This window comes from Elephas maximus, chromosome 12, assembly GCF_024166365.1.
Source record: "Elephas maximus indicus isolate mEleMax1 chromosome 12, mEleMax1 primary haplotype, whole genome shotgun sequence".
In the NCBI taxonomy this organism is placed as follows: Eukaryota; Metazoa; Chordata; class Mammalia; order Proboscidea; family Elephantidae; genus Elephas; species Elephas maximus.
In genome coordinates, this window is record NC_064830.1 from 96,314,607 (window position 1) to 96,337,731 (window position 23,125).

Genomic DNA, 23,125 nt, shown 5'->3' on the forward strand with positions numbered 1-23,125 from the left:
ATACAGCTGCTATGAACATCCATGTGCAGGTTTTTGTGTGGATGTGCATGAAGAAGTGTGTGGACACCACAGCCTGACACACTACCCCTTCCTCCTCATCTTTCCCACATCAGCTGAGCCGCGGCAAGGCCCCAGGCAATGCACACATTCTCCCAGCCTAACTGACCCAATGGCAACCCCGAGAGATGGATAGTGTCTGGGCAGTTCACGGATGTGCTCCAGGGAGTGAAGGGACTGGCCCACGGTGGCTGTTTGTGCATGGCAGAGCTGAAGGTGTCTCTGCTTGGGACCCAGGCAAGCACTGCACCATCGTCCCCCTCCATCCGAACTCGAGGTTGGGAAAACAGCCAGAAGAGCAAGCCCAGAGACTGCAGTGGCCACAGGGGCCAGTCCAGGGCCCCAGGGACAACGAGCCAGGCCCTGGTGGTCCAGCCCTGTGGTGGCTGCATCCCAGGCCACATGGCCGGTACAACACTGCAGAGTTCTGGAACTTTAAACAAGGCCTCTGTGATGGTGTGATACAGCAATTCAGTTCCAAAAAAAAAACCAAAGATGGGTTTATTTACAACTGGCTGGTGGATTTTTGATGACCGGGTAGATAGATGTTGATCTCAGGTATTCCTGACCCCAGCCCCACTCTGCTCAGCACCACCACTCAACAATGTGAGAAAGGTGGAGAAAGCAGCCACTTGGGCTGCACACAACTCAGGGCTCAGAAGCATCACGGACAGGATGGCGCCCAGTGGGACTGAGAACATGACAACCAGGATAGCCAGCAGAGGCTCAGCTCGGGGGAGGCAAACACAGCCTTGGCAGCAGCGTTTGCAGCATTTGCCTATGGGCGACCTGCCTTCAAGCCAGTCTAGGACTAACGCAGGCCTGGGAAGGGGCTACGAAGCCACCTACATTCCAGCAAGAGCATCAGGGGCCTGGCTTATCACGGGCAAGGCTGAGTCGCTAGGCACTGTACTGGGATTCTGGGGCTCACAGAGGGGCAGTACCAGGTTCCCCTCAGTTCAGTGAGGAGGACACTGACAGCTAAGTGGTCCCCAAGAGCTGCCAGAACAGGGGAGGCATTCACCAAGGAGCTGACTTAGGAGTACAGACGACTTCTGGAGAGCACAGTAGCTACCCTGAAACATCGAAGGACTGGACATGCAAGAGGAGCCATGTTTACCCCGTGATGAAGGAGTGCAGGGGCTGAGGTGCTCCTTCCTTCTCCATGGGGGTGGGGCACAGACAGCTTGCTCTGGGACCCTCGCCGAGCTGTGTGCCTGTCATCTGTGCGTTCCTGTGTATGGATGTCAGACGCTGATAACAGAGTTACATCTAAAAATGTAGACTCCAGATCTCTGGAGGGCAAATTAGAGAGGAGAGAGCAATTCTGCCTCAGTAAAAGGAAGACGTTTTTAACAGGGAAAGACGCACTGTCATTGAACATGATCAGGTAACACTTCTCAGCTTCCCTGACAGGAAATGGGCTGGGACATCAGAAGAAGGGCCTCTGTGTCTGTGGTTCTGAGACTAAAGATCAGGTTGGACACTGCATGGGGGACCTCCATGTCTGTGGTTCTGAGACCCAAGAGGACAGGGGGAGGAGGTATTGCATGGGGGGCCTCTATGTGAGCAGTTCTGAGACCCCAGAGGACTAGGCAGGACATTGAGTAGGGGGACTCTGTGTTTGTGATTCTGAGATCCAAGTGGGACACTGCACAGGGGGCCTCTGCATCTGTGGTTCTGTGGCCTGAGAGGACAGCTGGGACATCGTGAGGGGGGCTTCTGTGTCTCTGGTCTGGAGGCCCAGCCCGCAGGCCCTTGTTCATTCCATACACATCGTTTGGTGCTTGGCCATACAAGCAGACTCTGTCCCTGCACGGAGGCCTCAAGGGCAGCACAGCAGGGCCTTGAGCATGCAGCCCAGAGAGGAGGGGACTGCCCGGGAGTGTCTGAGAGCACAGCAGCAGGGCCAAGAGGCCTGGGACCACAGGGGGGTGGTCAAGGCCGACTTTTCTGGATGAGTTCACAGGGCTGTGTGGATACCATGCCTTTGGGGTGGTCTTAGAGCAAGGGGAGGTATTCTCCAGGAAGACAGGGCTCAGGGGGTAGGGGGACTAGGATGCGCAGAGCCACCACCTGCACAAACGCACACATGTCCCCAGGCTGTCCCTGCCTCCTAGTGCCCAGCCTGGCTCTACCCAAACAGGCACGCAGAGCCACTGGCAGGAAGCTCGCCCCACTCTCCCTGGCTGGAGCTCAGGCGCAGGCAGCAGATCCACCCCTCTCAGGCCTTTCTCAGAGCAGGCTCAGAGCCTCATCTCAGTCTAGGGCAGCCCTGAAGTGGGCAATGGACCTCGGCGTTATCTGCAGCATGGTCAGCACCACGCCAGGTTGCAAGGTCGGGGGAGGGCTTTCGTAGATCTGCATCAGGCCTGGATACTCTGCACTGCTCTCTCGCCCGTCAACACTGCCATGGGGCTGCTGTCTGAGCACCACACTATACCCGTGCTCCCTGCACCTGTGCTCCGTAACTGCTTCTCTGCTCTTAAATTTCACCAGCCTGAGAGCTCATGTTGCTGGTCCTCTTATGAGGAGTGCTTTGTGACCCAGGTATGAGATCACCAGCCCAAAGTCACACACAGAGCCAGGATTACCCCTAGACCTACCTGGCTCCAAAGCCCACTCCTTGATATAGCCAGGTGGGTCCAGGCAGGTCCAGGCCTATGCCCAGAGCCCCTGGCACCAAGCAGCTGTAGCACTGCTGGGTGGGCCACATCCCATCATGTCCCTGCTTGGGGACGTTTGTCCTGCAGCTGTAGAAAATCGCTGCCCAGCCTCAGGTGGCCGTGATGTGCTGGACTGGCCCCATCCTCACACCCGTGTGCCCTGTGATACTGTGCCAAGACCATAGGCGGCTATTTTTATCCTGAGGTGAGAAGCTGCTGCCTGGTGACATAGCACCCCTGCAAAGCATGCAGCTTCAGGACAGGGTGGGGAACCGGCAGGGGTACTGGGGACAAGGCACAGGGAGCTCTGCAGAAGCCCGAGGCGTGGTCAGGACCAGTCCTCACACACTGCATAGATGGGACAGAGCCCACGAGTCACATGAGCAGAAGTGGGGTGAACCGGCCTCCTGCTTCTGGTCTGGTTGTCACCTTGGTCATGACAAAGTGTGGACAAGAAAGTATAGGAGACTGGCCAGTTGGCCCAGAAAAAGCCTTCTTTCGTGACAGCAGCCAGGTGACAACACAGGCATCGCCTCACTGTGGGGCACCTTCTGCATCCCGGCACACATCCAGCCCCCTACTCCGAGCTCGAAACCGCCTGCAGAGGTCAGGACAGTGGAACCCACCCCCAGTAATGCCACTCAATGCAGCAAGGATCCGCCTTAGGCCGGGGAGGCCACAGTAGGGCAGGGGCATCAGGAAAGGCGGAGATAGGGCCCCTCCTGGGCTGATCCCCCATTCATACACACTCATCCAGGACTATGTGGGATATGGTTCTCAGAGTGTGGGTGGGGACTGGGCTGGCTGGAAATACACATTCCCAGGTTCTCCAGGGGTCCTGAGCATGCCTGAGTTTGAGAAATGCCGACACAGACAGTAACAGAAGCCAGACCACCAGCACTCAGACCCCAGGGCTCTTGTACCAGCTGTGCGGCACTGAACACATGCCCTGTCTCCACAAGCTGAATTCCCTTGCCTCCTGAAGCACAGTTTACCCAGCTGTACAATGGGTACACATTCCCCACCCCGTAGGCTGTTGAAAGAATTAAACAAAGCATCCTGTGTAGAGAATTTGACACCTGTAACAGCCCTGTGATAGCAGCTGCTGTAATTCCTATGGAAAGCCCCTTGTCTCAGTCCTCTCGATCCAGGCAAAACGAGTGTCAGGCCCTCAGGGCCCTTCATGTCTGCAGCTGCTCTACACGCTGAGGAGCCCCTCCTGGGTCTGGGTGAGCTGCTACACCCCTCTCTGCAGAGAATCCTGTGATCTGCCCCCATGGTCTGTTCGGTCACAGGTCCAGATCCTGCTCCAATGGATAGTCCCTAACACCTGGGGCGCTGGAGTATGGCCTTCTCCCTACGGCCCCATGCCCCACTCCCTGGTAGTTCACTGCTTATCTTTCCGAGGTTCCAGTGCTCCTCATGGGTTTTCTCTGGGCTTTCCATCACGCCACCTCTCAAGTGCTTCATCTGAGGAAAGTGGTAAATAAATAAAAAATGCCTTCGTAAATAAGAAAATAAGGCAGTGCTGGGGCCTGGAGGTCGGCCGAGCGTTCACAGCTGATGGCTGGCCCTAGGGCCATGTCCAGAGCACCATCCGAGGCCATGCAGGGGTAGGGGCAGAGGAGAGGGAAACTGAACATCAAGACATTCAGTGTCCCTAAGGTGGGGGGAGAAATTATTTCAGACTCACTGCCATCTTAAATTGGGATTTTCCACATAGTTCCGTGTGGCCTGCAGCCCCATAATCGGTTTTAATTGACTAAATTGAGAAAACAGCTCAGGTCGGCACGTTGCACCAACGTGGCCGTGGGCTGCATATTTATAGCTCAGGTGCCGTGGGCCAGCCTCTAGAGCCACGTTATTACACGGAATAAATAAATTCAAGCAAAGTTGCATAGACTTCACCAGGGAGGGCGACTGGGACTCCCCTGGCCTCGACACTTGCAGTTTGCAATGTTTCTGCTGGAACAAAACATGTTTCACATCAGAATTGACTGATTACACTAAATGAGCGAAATGCACTGGCTCTGGAGGAGGGAGCGGGCTTCTCAAATCCCCACGCCAGCTGGGCCCACAAGGCACAGAAATGGCATCCTCAAACTCCTTGTGCCTACCTATCCCCAAGACATAGAAATGGCACCCCCAAACTCCCTGGCCCGCTGGGCCCATGGAGGCCCGGAACCATCACTCCCAAATTCCCCATGTGCACAGCATCCACCAAGGTACAGCGACATCGTCCCCACCTGTGATGTCCACCCCAAGCCAGAACCCTTGCTACTCCATAAAGTGAACGAAGGCCACGCCAGTATGGAAGGCTCCAGACACAAGCCAAGATGTGGGCGACCCAGCAAGTGTCCAGTGCAGCCCCTTCCCAAGGGCAATCAGGAAGGATATCACATCAGCAGTTAGGGCTCAGGAGGAGAGAGGGTGGGCAAGGGGCAGCAAACCACAGCCTGGGGGCCGAGTAGCCTGACCACTTGTTTTTGTAAATAAAGTTTTATTGGCACACAAATTGTCTATGGCTGCATTCCAGCTACAAGTACAGAGTTAAGTGTTGGGGACAGAGACCTCGGAGCCGGCAAAGCTTCATGTATTTACTATCTAGCCCTTTGTAGAATATGTTTGCAGCCCCTGAGTTAGAAAAGACAGGAGACTGCGGTTAGGGAGGGAATGGAGCGAGGTCAAGGAAGAGAGAGGGGGCCAACCATAGAGAACAGAAAAAAGAGAGGAAAAGACAGGAACAGACAGATGTGAAGACAGGACAGAGGGATACTATAGAAGGGAAGGATGAAGCCTGGAAAGGAAAGAGGAAAAGAAATGGGTGGAGGCAGAGAGGAAGAACCACAGCAAATGCCCCTGCCCATTAGGCACACCCCAATTCCAGTGTTAGTTACACCCCAATCCCAGCGTTAGGCACACCCCAATTCCAGCTAGGCTGACTCTATTATTCCCTTCTCAAACCCCCCTGAACCCTTCCTTCTAGGTCCCAACACACTGGGAGGAGAGACACACCCCTCACTACCATCCAGGAGTCATGGGGACCTTCTCCCGTGCACCCAGCGTCCCTTTGGCTCTGTAAGAGCTAAACAAGACAAGGCGGGAGTGTTGGGTTCTGGCTCCCATGTGCCCCCACGCAGCCTGCACCCGCACGCAGACTGTACCCCAGCCAGGAGTGACTCCACACTTTCGGGGGCCCTGAGGAGCCCTTACCAAACGAGCTCTGTAGAGTTACATAACTTTTATTGTGTGTCAATATAGGATGCTAAGCTAATAAATGTCTAATGGGCAGCTGAAGTAGCTTTAAAACTCTCCAACTGTGGGTGGTTTTCAGTTTCTGATATATAAAATATTACTGTTTAATAAAACAGGAACACAGAAGCCCTGTCCCAGCAAAACCTCAGGGCAGCCCTGCTAGGGAGTTTGTGTGACCCAGAGCGTGAGGTCAGCACTGGGGGTGCCTCTGATCCTGCACCTCCCCAACGCTGGGAGACCCTCGGCACCCCAACAGCAGCAGCTGGGTAAGCACAGTGTGGAGGGGCAGGCCTGGGTGGCCACACCCAGATGTGAAACAGGAAATGTGCCAGCCACAACGGACACTGCGACTAGACGCGATGGCTGTCACAGTGGCATACAGTGGGTGAAGCAGCTGAGTCCTGATGCTCCGAGAGTACCTCAAGCCCCCCTAGAGCCCCTCACCCCTGTCATGCCCACTATGTGGCCCCACCTGGCCACCACAGGCCCTGGGCAGGGTGCACAGCTCTCCCTGCAGTCCTGGCTGCCTGGGCTATTGCCAGGGTCTTGTTAGAGGGCTCATGCAGGAGGAGCTGCCCCCCGGCCACATGGTGGGTGGACCATGGCACTGAGCCTGGAGCCCTCAAAGGAGACTAGCAGCCACAGTGCAGCCAACACCTCTCCCCAGCTTGGCCCCAGCACACTTCATCCATCCCCCAGAGTGTGCTGCCAGTGGCCTTAACTGAGGCAAGCACTCTTCTGACCACATGGCTCCCCCACAATGCCTCCCAGGACTTCCTTTCCCCCATTATCGTTCTGGAATAGTTCAGAGCCGCCAGAGCACACTCCTCCTTAGGTCCCAGCATTGTTCCTCATCACCCACCATTTGCTGCCCCTTTGAAACCACAACCACCCAGCACTGCCCTCACCTGCCCTAACTGATGTGTCTGAGTACTCGTCACCTCCTAATATACTCCAGGAGCCCTGGTGGTACAATAGTTATGTGCTTGGCTGCTAAATGAAAGGTCGGCAATTCAAACCCACCCAGCGATTCTGCAGGAGAAAAGACCTGGTGATCTGCTCGCATAAAGATTAAACCAAAAAAACCCAAACCCCTTGCCACTGAGTCTACTCCAATTCAAAAGGACCCTATAGGAAAGAGCAGAACTGCCACATAGGGTTTCCAAGGAGTGGCTGGTGGATTTGAACTGCTGACCTTTTGGTCAGCTGCCGAGCTCTTAACCACTGTGCCACCAGGGCTCTCCCATAAAGATTACAGCCTAGGAAACCCTATGGGCCAGTTCTGCTCTGTCACATGGGGTTGGAATCGATTAGACAGCATCTAACAACATGTTCTCCACTGGATGTCAACTCCATGAGGGGGGAAACTTTAATGGTGGTATTCACTGCTGTGTCCCTGGTACTGAGAGCAGAGCCTGACACAGAGTAGGTGCTCAGAAAATACTTACTGAATGAAAAAATCCACTTACTCATCGACCCATCTACTCACTCATCCATGTACTCACACCAGTATACCCATCCAACTGTCCATCCATCCATGCATCCATTCATCTATCCATGTACCCTCACATTTATCCATCAACCAACTCACTCAAGCATGTGCACAACCATTCATGCACCAGTCTACCACTCTTTCCATCCTCCACCATGCATCCATCAACCAACACACTCAAGTGTGTGCAGAACTCAGTTCTCCTATTAAACTGCTGGGACTGAGGGTGGGTCATGCCAGCTCTCTGGGCTTTGGGGCTCCATTTTTTAAGCAAGGCTTCTCCTCTCTGCCCATCTCCCTCCTGGAATCACTGGGTGGCTCCCCGACCTGGACAAGGGCAGTGCCCTGAACTTGAACAGAGCAAACCCAGAGCCATACCTCATGGCTGTCACCATGGACTGACAGCACAGCACTGCTTATCTTCTCCCCTCTCCTGACTTCACTGACTTCTGAAGAAGTCTCTAGCATCAAACCACCTTTGTGGACTTGCAAGGGGACTTCACATTTCCAGTATAAGCCCAGGTCCTTGGCACCCCCTGAGCTGAGCACCCTGGCTAGAAGTGCCCCCCTGGTTCTCTCCTGCCCCTAGGTTACTGAGGGAGTGGGCTGATGGAGGTGGTGGTGGCTGCCGACAAGGACACACTTCTCCCCAAAACAGGTTCCAAGAGAGGGCTGGGGAGGAAATGAGAAGAGTGTCTGGAAGTGAGCAGGAGAGCGCACCAAGGCCCAAACCTGTTGCCACTTAGCCGACTCTGACTCATGGCAACTTCACGTGTGCTGAATAGAACCAGGGTCTTCAATAGCTGATTTTTCAGAAGTAGATCACCAGGCTTTCTTTCCAGGGGCCTCTGGGTGGGTTCAAATCTCCAACCTTTTTGTTAGTGGTTAAGCGTTTAACCATTTGCATCACCCAGGGACTCTGGAAAAGATACAGAGTGAGGCAAAGAAGCTCAGCTCTGCCTCCCCCAACCACGCACATACCCCTGGAATCACCTCTCCAGAGCTCCCTCAGAGCCAGCTGGTACACCAATGCTGTGCCCTTCTCCACCCCTCCACCCCAACCCCATTCCTCCACCCCTCAATTGACCTGATGGCCCCTCCCTGGCCCCACCCCAAGGCTCAGCTTTGCCCTGTTCTCAGTAGGACCAGCAGCCCTATATGCTGCCACCTAGTGGGCAGCAGGATGCTCACACCGTCCTCCATGCCTGAATCTTTCAGGGTCTCTGAACTCAGGCTCCAGGGGCAAAACCCCACCCAGCGTGGAGGGCCCAGGTCAGCCAGGATGCCTAGCCAAACACCACAGAGCAAACAGGATCAAACTGTTATGCTGCTTCCCGAAGGTGGAGGAGACCACTCATTTCAGACACCTGAAGTGAAGTGGCAGAGCACAGGAACAGGTCTCCCTGGCTCCCAACTCAGAGACAGCAGCAGGAGTCAAGGGGAGGCGGATCCTGCCAGTTAAAGGTGCAATCCATCCTTGATGGAACAGAACTCTCCAGGGCCCCCCTTGACTGAGGCAAGACCCTGATCCCTGCAGAGACTGCATGCAGGGCCTGGCTGTGGGCAGAAGGAGGCAGCCAGGATGGTCAGACCCAGGAGAGGGCTCAAGGCCACTGCCTGAGGCAAGGCTGCAGAGGCTTTGGGGGGTTAGGGGCATGCCAGGATGCTGGGCCTCTCTCTGCTCCAGCCATGGGGTCGGGAGCAGAGCCAGTGTACACAGTACCCAAGCCCGGGCCTTGCGCTAGCCTCCAGACTCTGGGACCCAGGACTTCAGGGGCCTGGGGTTGGCTCTTAATCCTAACATAGACACTGGTCATTGTGGCCTGAGTTACAAGGAGAAAAGCCATCTACCCATGCATCCCCGACTCATCCATCGACCAACTGACTCAAGTGTGTTTAGAACCATTCACGCCCCAGTCTACCTACTCAGTCACCCACCCACCCACCCATCCACCTGCCCATCCATCCATTCACTTACACATCTATTGCCCCACTCTTCCATTCATCCATCCACCCATCCACCCCACCCATCTGTCCATCCACCCATCCACCCTTCCACTCATTTACCCATCTGTCCATCTACTCATCTACCTACCCATCTGTCCATCTATCTATCCACCCACCATCCATCCATCCATCATCCATCCATTCATCCATCTCCATTCGCTGTCCATCTACCCTTCCATCCATCCATGCATTCATACATCCTTCCATACATCCCTGCCTTGGCTGGGGCTGAGGACACAGGGCCATCAGGAAAGCTGGGAGAGCCAGGCAAACTAGGCCAAGTGGTCCCCGAAGGAGTACTGGGAACAAGGTGACACAATGGGCCTGTGGGGGCCCCTGGCACTAAACCCACTGGCAGGTGAACGGCAGCCCCTGGCTGAGAGTCCCGTCCAGGGACAGATGTGCAGCACTGACGAGGCTGCTATGGTGACAATGCTGATCATCCTGGCATGCAAACACCCAGAACATATGGCATGTGACGTGCCAAAACTGTTGGCCTGCAATTAGCTGACTGGAGTGCATATGGTGCACCCAGACAGGAGCCATCTCTCAGCATAAAAAATACCGAGGACGATGGCAGGTGTCGGAGGGAGCCTGCCCTACACATCTCTCTTCATTAATATTTCATATGGTGCCAAATGGGCAGTAGTGAAACAGCAATTAGCGCACCTCTATCTGTAATAATCTCACGGATGTGGCGGAGTTCACCTTTAACCGGGAAGGGAGTCTGCACGGGACAGGGTCAGCAGCAGCCCTCAGCAGGCCTATGCACCCAGGCCAGCTGCTGGCTCCTTTCCTGTGGAGACAGAGGGAAGGCAGGCAAGGCAAGGTAGGCATCAAGGCAGACAGCCCAGCCAGCAGCCCAGCACTTCGAGGCTAGAGTGATACCAAGGGACTACGGCCTGATGGGTGTCTCTCCAGGTTTGTTCTTAAAAAATGGGGAAGTAGGGGCTGTGGCCCAGGATGGGAGTGTCTCCTACCCAAGTACCCAAGAGTGCCACCTGAAACTCTTCAGTGTGGCTGGCACTGTCAGCCCCTGTGTCTTCCCCGTCTTGGCCCTTACCACACACCATCCCACAGTGCCCAGAGCTCCCCCCTTCCACCCACGAGCGATCTGCCAACCACTGCTCCAGATGCAGTCCCAGGGAGCCACTTCCTCTCCCCCACCCACAGGCGGTCTGGTAACCACTGCTCCAGGTGCAGCCTTGACCTGAACATGCCCACCCCCCAGGAGGGCCAGTAAGTACAGCTCCTCCCCAGGACAACTTGTCTTCCAGTACAACTGTTTCTCATACCACACAATGTACACGGTCCATTTTAGTATGACTGTTTCTTAATTACATAACATACAATGTCCATTTTAACACATGGCTCCCTTGACCACACAGCAGCCCCTGAGGGGCGAGTCATCGGCTGTGCTGCCACGCACTCCCACCCCAGGACCGGGCCGGTGCTCAGGGACGCTGGTTGGTGACAAGTGGGCAGCATGCTCAGACCTGTTGGAGGCGGAATCACCTGACCCGATGACACTTGCTGATGTGCCTCCCCTGCCCGACTGAGGCCCTCAGTGCAGAGGCTGCTCTGTCCTTAACTGTGCCATCTCCACACCTGGCACCTCAGCAGTTGGGGCCTGGCACAATGGCTCCTCAGGGTCCAGGGGCCATGCTGTGCCAGCACCGAGTCGGTAGTTACTCAGAGCCCTGAGGGGCATGGGTGAAGCGCTCACTGCAGACCCAGCATTGTCACCTGCTGGCTCAGTGGCCTGGGCCCCTCTGTGCGCAGTGTTCTCGTTGGCAGAATGAGGATAACGATGGCGCTCACTTCTTGGGCCTCGATGAGGATCAGATTAAGTGTGTAGCAGAGGGCTGGGTGTGACGTGGTAGGCTGTGGTGGCTGCACATGATTGCTGGCAGCAACAAGCCAGGAAGGCTCTGCCTGCCCATGAGGCAGGGTATGCCCACAAACAATGCAAAGGGGCCACAGGGCGGTGGAGGAAAGAGCCCTTTCTTCCTCTGAGCTGGCCAAACGGCAAGTGCTTGCAGCCTGTGGCCCAGACAAGGATATGGAAGCTCAGTGACGGAGGGTGGTGGGGGACACAGTCAGTTCACACAGCCAGGTGGGCGGTTCTGGCATTAGAGCCAGCCCTCCAGCCCCTAGGCTGGGTACAGCAGAGGCCTCAGAGCATGTAAGACTTTTACCCAGTGGGGGCTGCTCCTTGCTGCGCCACCCAGCCACCCCTCAGTGAGTGTGATTGCAGAGTTGGCAGAACCAGCATGCATGCACACACATACGCGCGCGCGCGCGCGCACACACACACACACGACAACAAGCGCACCTGCCAGGGTGAGGCAGCAGTGCCTAGCCCTGCTCAGCTTTGCTGAAAGTCTGCCTGGGGAACAGGGCTATCTGTCCCCCGCAGGTCCTCACTCACCTCGATCTCGGAGCTGTGGGCGTGTACCTTCTGCACCATGTCTTCAGCCTCGCGGATGCGGCGTGTCAGCTGCGGTGAGTACTCCGCTGGGGTCAGCTCACTGTCATAGGAACCCAGGATGGCCCGCATGCCGTCTCGCTCCTGTGGGCAGAGGGAGTGGTCAGGGCCAGCAGATAGCCAGGGTGGTACCACGGGGCTGGGGAGAGGCTCGGGCACTTGACGGGGACAGGCACAGGGGGCTGGGCTTGTGGTTTTGGGGGCAGCCATCAGTGGAGGGACCCCAGGGTCCTCAAGAACTCAGGACCCTGCCCAACATGGACCAGTGCTAGGGCCAACTGCTGGTGAAGCCCAGCTCCAGAGCAACAGAGGGTGTGGGGGAAGGGCCTTAGATGCTACGGGACCTGAGACTGGCTCTGAACAGCCTGATGGGCCTGGCATGCCTGGGCAGTGGGAAGCCCCAGCATGTGTCTCACAGGGCAGCTGTGGAGACAAAAGTCACCACAGACAAAGTGCTCGGTGTGTGGGCCTGGGAACTACCGATGCTCATAACATGACAGAGGAACAAATCTCTCCTTGTCCAAGGTGCATCCTTGTGGGCAGACACGTTCTGGGAGAGGGCTGGTCCAGCCTCCTGCGTCCCCAGCCTGTCCCTCTGAGGGCAGCACTTCCAGTGGCTCTAGGTCAGCCCATGTCAGCACCAGCAGGAAGGGCAGACTCCTAACCTGACATGGACCTGCTTTGTTATACCGCCCGGGGATAAGACACCAGGGTGCCCACCCAGGGGCATCTGAGTGACCACCAGGAACCCTTGCTCTGTGAGCGGAGGCCCAGCCAGCGTACTCCTGGCCCCAGCTGCTCCCTACCACCACCACCACCAGCCCCGCCCTCAGGAAGGTCAAGCCCACTCCCCAGCCACTCCAAGGCACCGAGGCCGCCCGCCAGCCACCACCACCACCCGCCCCCCCCTCAGGAAGGTCAAGCCCACTCCCCAGCCACTCCAACGCACAGAGGCCGCCCGCCAGCCACCACCAGCACCCCCGCCCTCAGGAAGGTCAAGCCCACTCCCCAGCCACTCCAAGGCACTGAGGCCGCCCGCCAGCCACCACCACCACCAGCCCCGCCCTCAGGAAGATCCAGCCCACTCCCCAGCCACTCCAAGGCACCGAGGCTGCCCGCCAGCCCCTGCCTGAAACCAGCTGCCGTTGACTGGACTCCGACTCATGGCGACACTCTGTGTGTCAGAGCAGAACTGGGCTCTGCAGGGTTTTCAGTGGCTGAGGTTCCAGAAGCAGATTACCGGGACTTTCTTCTGAGGTGCCTCTGAGTAGACTCGAACCTCCAACCTTTTGGTTAGTAGCAGAGCACATTCACTGTTTGCACCACCCAGTGACGCCACCCCTTCCCAGGCCCCTGAGAGGGGCGGAGGAATGTCCCTGCATTCTGGTGAGGGGCGTGGAACACTGGAGCCCCGATCCCTCTGTGCAAGCTTCACGCCCTCCTGCCCTCCCTCACGGCCTCGGACACACAGTTGTCACCTCACCATGGATGGCACAATTAGTTGATGACAAAAAATCCAATAAGTGAGAAATTAAAGTTACAAATCCAACTGGAACTGGCCACATATCTGTGGAAAATTTGTTTTTGCAGGCAGGTTTATCGAGTGTCATAATTTTATTGAAATCCTATATCTTCTCATTGACTTTTATCGTCCTGAGATGGTTACCAGGATTATCAGAGTTATCACTGCCAGAGCGTCGGCGCTGCTCTGGGGCAGGGGCGTTCCCACACAAACGAGCTGTAATCGGCTCCTTTATTGATCAGTAAATCTCTGCACGACGCCCTGCACCAGGTTCTCCCCTATCACATGTCCTCGGGCAACGGCTGGAAACGGAGAACTACCACATGGAAAAGTTGGCTCTTTGTCTCTTCTAGAGAAATTGTTTTGTCATTAGCCGTACAGTGCAGGAATGGTGCTGGTCTGATGTGATAATGACTTTTTAATGACAAATTTGCTTGAGGAAGGTCCACTCTGTTTTCACTCAAGCAAACACTGGCGATTGATTTCTGAGCAAACAGGTGCAGGGCTGCGCTGGTCGAGCCCAAGGACTCTGTCGCTCAGAGAGGAACAGAACACACCGATGTTTTCTACCATGTGCTCCCCTGGGCAGCCCTGTTTGTGAGCTGCAGGATGCGTTCCTCCCGTGATTAACAGCAGCTCCACGAGGACGTTAATAGAGGGCACCACTTATGAAGACAGCTGTTCAGGGCCTGGGGAACCAAGCACTTGGGGTCAAACGAAGCCAACAGTGAAAGAGGAGCCTGGATCAGCATCTGCAGTGACCAGGCCTGCAGACCGGCTGCTCACCCAGAGATGTGGCGGAAAGGGCCAAAGCGTGGCTTCTGGCCCTATGTCAACTACCGAGTCCTGCTCCTGGCCCCACCAGAGCCCAGCCTCAGCATTCCACCCTGTAAGATGGGCGCTGGGACCTCCGAGACACCATGGGTGAGGACCAGCACCAGGAACATACGAGCCACATGAAAAAGGGCGAGCTTCTGAGCATCGATCCCAAACCCCAGATTTAGAGGTACTACTGGTCCTCTAAAGCTAGACAATAAATAAGGAAGATCCAAGAAGAACTGATGCATTTAAATCATGGCGTTGGTGAAGAATACTGAATATACATGGACCACCAGGAGAATGAACAAATCTGTCTTGGAAGAAGTACAACCAGAATGCTCCTAAGAAGCAAGGGTGGCGAGACTTCTCCTCACGTACTTTGGACATACAGCACCCCTCCTTTTCTCGGTCTCACTTTCCATGGTTTTAGTTACCCGAGGTCAACCGCAGTCTAGAAATGTTAAATGAGTAGCATGATAAAATCTTGTGACAGCCCACTCTGTCCTGCCTGGGGACCACATTCACATAACTTTTATTACAGTATATTGTTATAATTGTTCTGTTTTATTATTAGTTATTGTTGTTAAACTCTTACTGTACAAAACATAGTATATATAGGGTTCAGGCATCCACAGGGGGTCTTGGAAGGTATACCCCGTAGATAAGGTGGACAACTGTATTATCGGGGGGACCGGTTTCTGGAGAAAGACATCATGCTTGGTAAAGTAGAGGGTCAGCGAAAAAGGAGGAAGGCCCTTAATCAGATGGATTGACACGGTGGCCGCAACAATGGGCTCAAACACAGCAACGATTGTGAGGATGGTGCAGGACCGGGTAGTGCTTTGTTCCTTTGTGCACAGGGTCACTATGTGTCAGAACCAACCTGACGGTACCTAACAACAACAACAACTTGTCAGCCCTACTTCACAAAAGCCTTAAGGAAATTGTTAAGGGTTAAGATGTGTCCCCCCAAAAGATATGCTGAAGCCCTAACCCCTGCACCAGTGAATGTGAGCTTGTTTGGAAATACAGTTTTTCTTTGCAGGTGTTATCAGTTAACAAAGTCACACTGGAGTAGAGTGGGTCCTAATCCTAATCCCTTCTGAGTGGCCTCACAAAAGAGAAGGACAGACAGGTAAACAGGTCACACACACATGGGAGGACAGCATGTGAGGCCCCATCTACAAGCCAAGAAGGCCAACGAACAGCTAGGGCCACCCAAAACACGCTGGCACTGGGGCAGAGGGCATGGGTCGGTAGAGGTAAAACACAGGCCTCATGGGGGAGGAGGTCCAAGAACCAGCCTGCAGGCTCCTGGTACTGGACGAGGCGTTGTCAGACAGGAGAGATGCTGTGGACAGAGACCCCCATGTGTGCAGGAGCCCCCAGGGGCTCCACACAGAGAAGACCAGGAGGCTGGGCCTGGGGCAGCTCAGGCAGCTCATGACAGTGGGAAGGGCATCCCAGTGGCAGGGGGAGTGAGCAGCCAGGATGCCTGGCAGGAGACCAGTGGAAAGGACAGTGGGCATGTGAATTAACACTGCGCTCTCACATAGAAGCCCCAGATATGCTGATGGGTCCCCGGGGATGCAGGCAGGCAGGCACCCCACACTGACAGCCGAACAGCAGGGGGGCTACCCACACACCTGCAGAGATGCCCCGAGGAGTGGGGCCACCAGCCCTGTGGGAGGAGCCTGCTCTCCTGAGGGCACCTAGGGAATACTGCCTGGTGGCTGTGGTGTCCGTCTTAGGGACTGCCCAGAGCTCCCAGACTTGGGCCTAGATGGGAAGGGGCAGAGGAGAAAAGAGGCAGAGAGGAGAGACAGAGACACTGAATCAAGGTCACAGGGCCTGTGGCAGGAGGACCGTAGTCCCAAGAGGCTCACGGCCCCCAGTGAGAGCACCGCCCATGGCTGGGGAGGCAGGGCTCCCCCCACAAGCAGATATGGGTGAGGGCAGTCGAGGCGGAGGCCTCAGGCTGGGCTCTGCACCAACCCTGCAGCCTCTCAACTGCTGTCCTTCACCCCTCAACACACACATACACACACACACACATAAGCTGTCACAGAAGGCTGGGACATGTCCGGCCAGCTCCACACCCTGGCTTCACTCTACCCAGTGGTGTGGCTTTGGGGATACACAACGAGGCTTGCTAGGCCCCTGAATCCTCACCTGCAAGACAGAGACAGCAACAGAGCCTCCTGGGTCATCATGAAATTCAACACAGAGCCACACAGGAGGCCTTCAGGTGCAGAGCCGGCTCCACTAGGTGTTTAATAGTTTCCGTCAGTTATCGTCCTCACCGTTCCGATGACCGTCTTTAAGGTTACCATTATTATTTCTTCTTCTACTATGACCAGCGCTCCACTAGGGAGAGATGGTGGGGAGAAGGCAGGCAGGAGGCAGGAGAGACATGGCAGAGCCTGCCTGAAAAGCAGCTACTCCCCACACAGAGCATCCCTACTCAGGACCCTGTGGATGGCCTGCACCGTGCCCCGCCCATGATGCTGATGGAGGAGAGACCAAGGGCCCAAGGATAGGGGCCTGGAGCGGGGGGCCACATCCTTCTGGAGTCGGACTAGCACTGGGGTGGCCTGGGAAGCTGTAGGCCTTGGGGTGGATGGGACATCCTGGCAGGTTGTCCTCTGTTCCCACACTTTTGTGCGCTCCTGCAACTGCCCGGCTCCTCCAGAATGGAGGTGCACCCCTCCTTCAACCCCATGGTCATGGCTCCCAACTCCAGCCCGCCACCAGCCGGACTCATGCTCCAGCCACCCACTCTAGCCCAGCGCTCACTGTCTCAGGACGTGCTGCCTGGCTGCCCAGTGGGTGGCTGCCTAGCACCAGGTACATCCTCACCGTGTCCCCCCCCCACCCACCCCCACAATCTGCCTCACCAGCCATGGTCACCTCCACTCAGCTTCTAATCACACTATGATTCCTTTCTTAAGAAAATGGAATTTCTGGTCATGAATAGCTGCAAAGCCCTTTCCCAATTACCTCCCTCATCACATGGAGTCACCAAAAGAAAAGCTAACAGATGGACTGAAAGCAGACATTTGCAACTGCAAACTCTCTGCTCTACACCTTTGAGCTTGCTGGCTCTTTCTTTGTGGGCAAACCTCCCCCGCCCCTCACCCGTCTGTCTGTAGACCCTATTGCTGGCCTACAGGGGACCCTGGGTCTACAGAGCCTCAAGCAGGGATAGTCAGCCCAAAGAAGGATACTACCATGGTGGAAGAGCCAACCAGGACCCACGGAGAGCCTACCAGGCCCCATGGTTCATCCCCCAGGCCCCACAGGCACATTCCAGGCCCTCTCAGAAAGCCCACCAGGCCCTCGCAGATAGTCTCCCAGGTCCTGTGGACAGCCCACCAGGCCCCTGTGAATAGCCCACCAGGCCCCAAGGTATACCCACCAGGCCCTGTGGCCTGAGTGGTCCTCCCCACAAACCCCTGCAGACCCACCACAAGAACGGCTCTGTTCATGAACTTGTTGCAAGGAAATCTTCAAGGCTCGCACTGCCACCTCCTGAAACCCAGTCTGGTCCTGTAGACTCCAGGCCCCATCTACAAGCATCTGGCTCAAGGTCATGGACAAGGTCATACACAGGCAGATGCCCAGGGACACCAACCATCCAATCCGTGCACTGGGCAAGGACATCACCTTTGTATGTTCCCTGATATGTACTTTGACCACCAGCTACCAGGATGGAGGAAACTCCAAACAGAAAGACAAACATGGACACAGGAGCCTATAGAGCTGGCACAGCTGTGGGCCAGCGTTTGGATGCTTTTTCTCTCTCACCTAAGTCTGTCCACCCTCTGCCCCCAGCCTGCTCCCTCTCCACTCAAATGCCAGGGACACAGGCCTGGCCCACAGCAAGGTGTAGCCACTCTGTCTGCTTCACTGAGAGAACGTCTGGCTCTGCGTCCTAGATCTCAGCTGAAACATCACCTGTGACTATCCCAGTAGGATCTCAGAGCACACACCGGAGAAGAGAGGTTGGAACAGAGAGGCACCAGAGACCTGAAGAGGCCCCTTGAGGGTCAACCATAGGACTAGTTGGTGCACAGGACTAGTGAGGAACCTACCCAGGCTGGGGAAGGAACCACCCAAAGAACGAGAGGAAACAGAACAGTGTGTGGCACTCACACGTGGCTGGGAACTATCCCCACCAGTCAGAATGGGAAAACATTTAATTCATGGGCACTGGGCACAGGAAGGTCTTACTTCACTGTTGTCGCTGTTGTTAGTTGCTATAGAGTCAATTCCAACTCATAGCGACCCCCGGGTGTGCAGAGTAAAACTGCTCCTTGGGGTTTTCAATGGCTGGTTTTTCAGGAGGAGAAAGGCAAGCCTTTCTTCCAAGGTGACTCTGGGTGGACATGAACCTCCAATCTTTTGATTAGCAGCCAAGTGCATTTCAGTTTGTACCACCCAGGGGCTCCACAGCATCATGTTGTTGTCAAGTGCCATTGAGTTGGTTCCAACTCGGAGTGACCCGGCATAAAACAGAACAAAACATAGCCCAGTCCTGCACTATCCTCACAGTCATTGTTATGCTTGAGCCCATTGTTGCAGCCACTGTGTCAATCCATCTCATCGAGGATCTTCCTCTTTTTCACTGACCCTCTACTTTACCAAGCATGATGTCCTTCTCCAGGGACTGATCCCTCTTGATAACGTGTCCAAAATATGTGAAACAAAGTCTCGCCATCCTTGCTTCTAAGGAGCATTCTGGTTGTACTTCTTCCAAGACAGATTTGTTCATTCTTTTGGCAGTTCATGGTATATTCAATATTCTTTGCCAACACCATAATTCAAAGGCATCAATTCTTCTTCAGTCTTCTTTATTCATTGTCCAGCTTTGACACGCATATGAAAAAAAAATGCATATGAGGTGAGTGAAAACACCATGGTTGGGTCAGGCACACCTTAGTCTTCAAGGTAACATCTTTGCTTCTGCAACACTTAAAAGAGGTCTCTTGCAGCATATTTGCTCAACGCATCACAGGCAATGAAATTGTTCAAAAGGTAAAACAAAAAACCCAAGCCCACTGCCATCAAGTCAATTCCGACTCATAGCAACCCCGAGTGTGCAGAACAGAACTTGCTCCAGAGGGTTTTCAAAGCTGTGACCTTTTGGAAGCAGATCATCAGGCCAGCCTTCCGAGGCACCTCTGGGTAGGTTCAAACTGCCAACTGTTTGGCTAGTAGTCGGGTACTTAACTGTGTGCACCACGCAGGGCAACTTTTACTTTGGTAATGGAGAATAATCAGCCCTACCGTTAGCACCGCTGCAGACACGCCTAACCAATCAGAGAGGTGAGACCAGGAAAGATCAAACTGACTAAAAGTAACTATACCCAAAGCAGACATCAAGAATAATTATAGGAACACAAAAATTTCCAACACCCCACAGGGCAAAATTCACAATGTCTACCATCCATCCAGTCAAAAATTATCCGGGATACAAAGAGGTAGGAAACACAGCCAATAAAATAATAAGAATAATCAATCAATTGAAACCAACTGAAAAAACTGACAGAGACGTTAGAATTTACAGAGATGGGCAACAAAAGTTATTATAACTGCACCCCATATGTTAAAATAGCTAAGTTGAAGCCATAAAAGCTATAAAAGAAACCCAAGAAGAATTTCTAAAAATGAAAATTACGATGTACGAGATGAAAGGTACACTGAATGGGATTAATGGCCGCTTAGACATTGAAGAACAAAAGATTAGTGAACTTGAAGACATGGCAATAGAAACTATCCAAAATTAAATCCACAGAGAACAAAAAGTAATTCAGTGATCTGAGGGGTAATTTCAAGTTTCCTAATACACAAGTAATTGGATCTGACCTGATTGATATTTACCAAGATAGACCATCTTCTGAGCCTTAAAACAAGCCTCAGTTAATTCAGAAGGGTTCAGCTTATATAAAATACATTCTCTGGGTACAAAAAAAAAAAAAAAACCTATCGCCATCAAGTCAATTGCGATTCACAGGGACTATACAGGACAGGGTGGAACTGGCCCATGGGATTTCCAAGGCTGTAATCTTTAAGATGGGAATCTTTAAGAAAGCAGACTGCCACATCTTTCTCCCACAGAGTGGCTGGTGGGTCCTAACCATCAACCTTTTGGTTAACAGCTGCGTGCTTAGCCACTGCACCACCAGGGCTCCTTGTTCTCCGGTAATGGAGTAAAATTGCAAATCAGTACCAGAAAGATCCATTGAAAATCCCAGTGTTCTAAAACAAAATAACATACTTTTAAATAATCCATGAATCAAAGAAGAAATCAACATGTGAATTAGAAAGTATTTAAAACTGAATACAATTAAAATGCAACATATCAGAATTTGTAGCACACTGCTGAAGAAGTACTCAGAAAAGAAGAAAATTCTTAAATCAATGAGCTTAACTTCCACCTTAAGAAACTAGGAAAAGAAGAGCAAAATGAACTCAAAGCATACAAAAAAGAAATAATGGTCAAAGCAGAAATCAACAAAATAGAAAACAGAAAAATGGAAATCAATGAGTCAAAATCAGATTCTTTGAGAAGATCAGTAAAATAGATAAGCCTGTAGCTTGAATGACCATGAAAGCAGAAGAGAGAAGACACAATTACCAATGTTAAGAATGAGAAGGAGACATCACTAGAGACCCTACGGATATGAAAAGGATAAGAGAATATTATGAACAACTTCAGGCTAGTAAACTCAACAGCTGAGATGAAATGGGTAAACTCACTGAATGAAAGACAATAATAAACAATGCCAGCTCAAGAAGAAAGAGATATCCTGAACAGCCCAATATATATTAAAGATATTGAAAATATAGTTTCAAGTTTCCCAAAATGAAAACTTCAGACCTATATGGTTTCAGTAGTTAATTCTATCAAATATTTAAGGAAGAAATAATGCCAAAACTGCACACACTCTTCTAAAAAATTGAAGAAGAGTGAACACTTCCTAACTCTTTCTATGTGGCTAGCATTACAAAGATACTCATAGAGAGGACATGACCGGAAATAGAAACTACAGACCAATCAATATCCACCATGACCATATATGCAAAAATCATAACCAAAAACTTTAGCAAATCTAATCCAACAATATATTAAAAGGATACTACATCATAGTCAAGTAGGGTTCATCAAAGGAATGCAGGGCTGGCTTAACAAACCAAAGAAGAATACCATGTGGCCATATAAATGGATTCAGAAACAGCATGTGACAAAATTCAACAACTCCTGACAAAAGTTCCAAACAAACCAGAAACAGAAGAACCTGATGAAGGACATCTATGAATAAACAACAGTTAACATCATACATAATGGTGAAAGATCTTTAAGAGTAAAGATGGGGAACAGCCAGGGATGTCCACTTTCATCACTTACACCAGAGGATCTAGCCACTTCAATCACACAAGACAAAGAAATAAAAGGCATCTAGATCAGAATGAAAGTACCTGTTGGCACACATGATTAAGTGCTCGGCTGCTAAATGAAAGGCTGGCGGTTCGAAACTACCAAGCAGCACTGCAGGAGAAAAGTGTGGAGATCTTCTTACATAAAGATTACACCCAAGAAAACCCTACGGGGCTCAGTTCTGCTGTGTAAAACACGGGGTCACTATGAGTCAGAATGGAGTCAATGGTACCTTGGGCTTGGTTCTCCAGAGAAGCAAAACTAGTGAAGCATGTATACATACACACATACACAAAGATTGATACCAAGGAAATGGCTCACATGGGTGTAAAGGCTGCGAAGTCTCAAGTCTGTGGGTCAGGCATCAGGCTGGAGGCTTCTCCTAACTCACGCAGCTGCAAGGACTGATGAACCCAAGATTGTCAGATCAGATGGCAGGCTGCTGGCTCAAGTCCCAAGGATCAGAGGTCAGATGATGATGAGCTGGATGCAGAATCCAGAGCAAGCAAAAGCCAGAGCTTTGTCAGAAAATCCATATATATTGGATGCAGGTCACACCCTCAAGGAAACTCCCTTTCAACTGATTGGCTGCTCATTGCAGGTCTCATTATTGAGGTAATGACATTATATCAGATCTCATCATAGAGGTCAGTGCATCATTACATAACTGCCAAACTAGATCAACCACCAAACCACTGAGAATCATGGCCAAGGCAAGTTGACACACAACCTTAACCCTCACAGTCTGACCCTTGTCAACTTTGCACCTATAGAAATCTCCTTATACCATACATAATCCTGAAATAAAGGTAATTATAAAGCCATACTTGCCCATAATATGATACAACTAACATGAGTGCAACCGAAAACACACTAGCCCTATTTATATCTAATATTTTATAAGTGAAGAAAACAAAAATACTTGCTGTACACATATAAGAAATATGACAATTATAGTCCACATTTCCACAACTGGCCACGTGGTCATAATTGGTATTTAGAGCTACCTTCTTCCACCACTCATTCTTTATTCCCTTTAACCTCAGCAAGCACCTCAGCAAGTCGTGGTTCTTTGCCTGGTGGGGTGACCCAAACCTTCATTCCTGAAGGGTCTGGGCCATTAGCAGTTATGTCAGAACTGGGTTGCTGTAGTTTTCCACTGACTTTAAATCACAGGGCATAGTAGTACTAAGAGACATCCTAAAGGATCTCCTGTATTCCAGACATAATCTTCTTTACCTCCATAACGTAATATCAATCTGATTTCCCCTTGGTAATCAGGATCAGTCACAACAGCCAATATATTAACTCCCTTCTTTGCCTGTTTAACTAGAGGCATGAGGAGCCCAAAGTGGCCGGGGGGCATTCTTAACTTCCA

At 52.6% G+C, this 23,125-nt stretch overlaps 1 protein-coding gene across 4 annotated transcripts in view; it reads right to left on the reverse strand.

Annotated features, from left to right (window-relative positions):
• Nucleotides 1–23,125, reverse strand: part of MAD1L1 (mitotic arrest deficient 1 like 1) — a 448,177-nt gene that overhangs the window by 194,119 nt on the left and 230,933 nt on the right. For all 4 annotated transcript variants that reach the window (XM_049904706.1, XM_049904707.1, XM_049904709.1 and 1 more), the window contains one exon: nt 11,909–12,049. In XM_049904706.1, the coding sequence (XP_049760663.1) occupies nt 11,909–12,049 (141 nt within the window). The remainder of the gene's footprint in view (nt 1–11,908; nt 12,050–23,125) is intronic.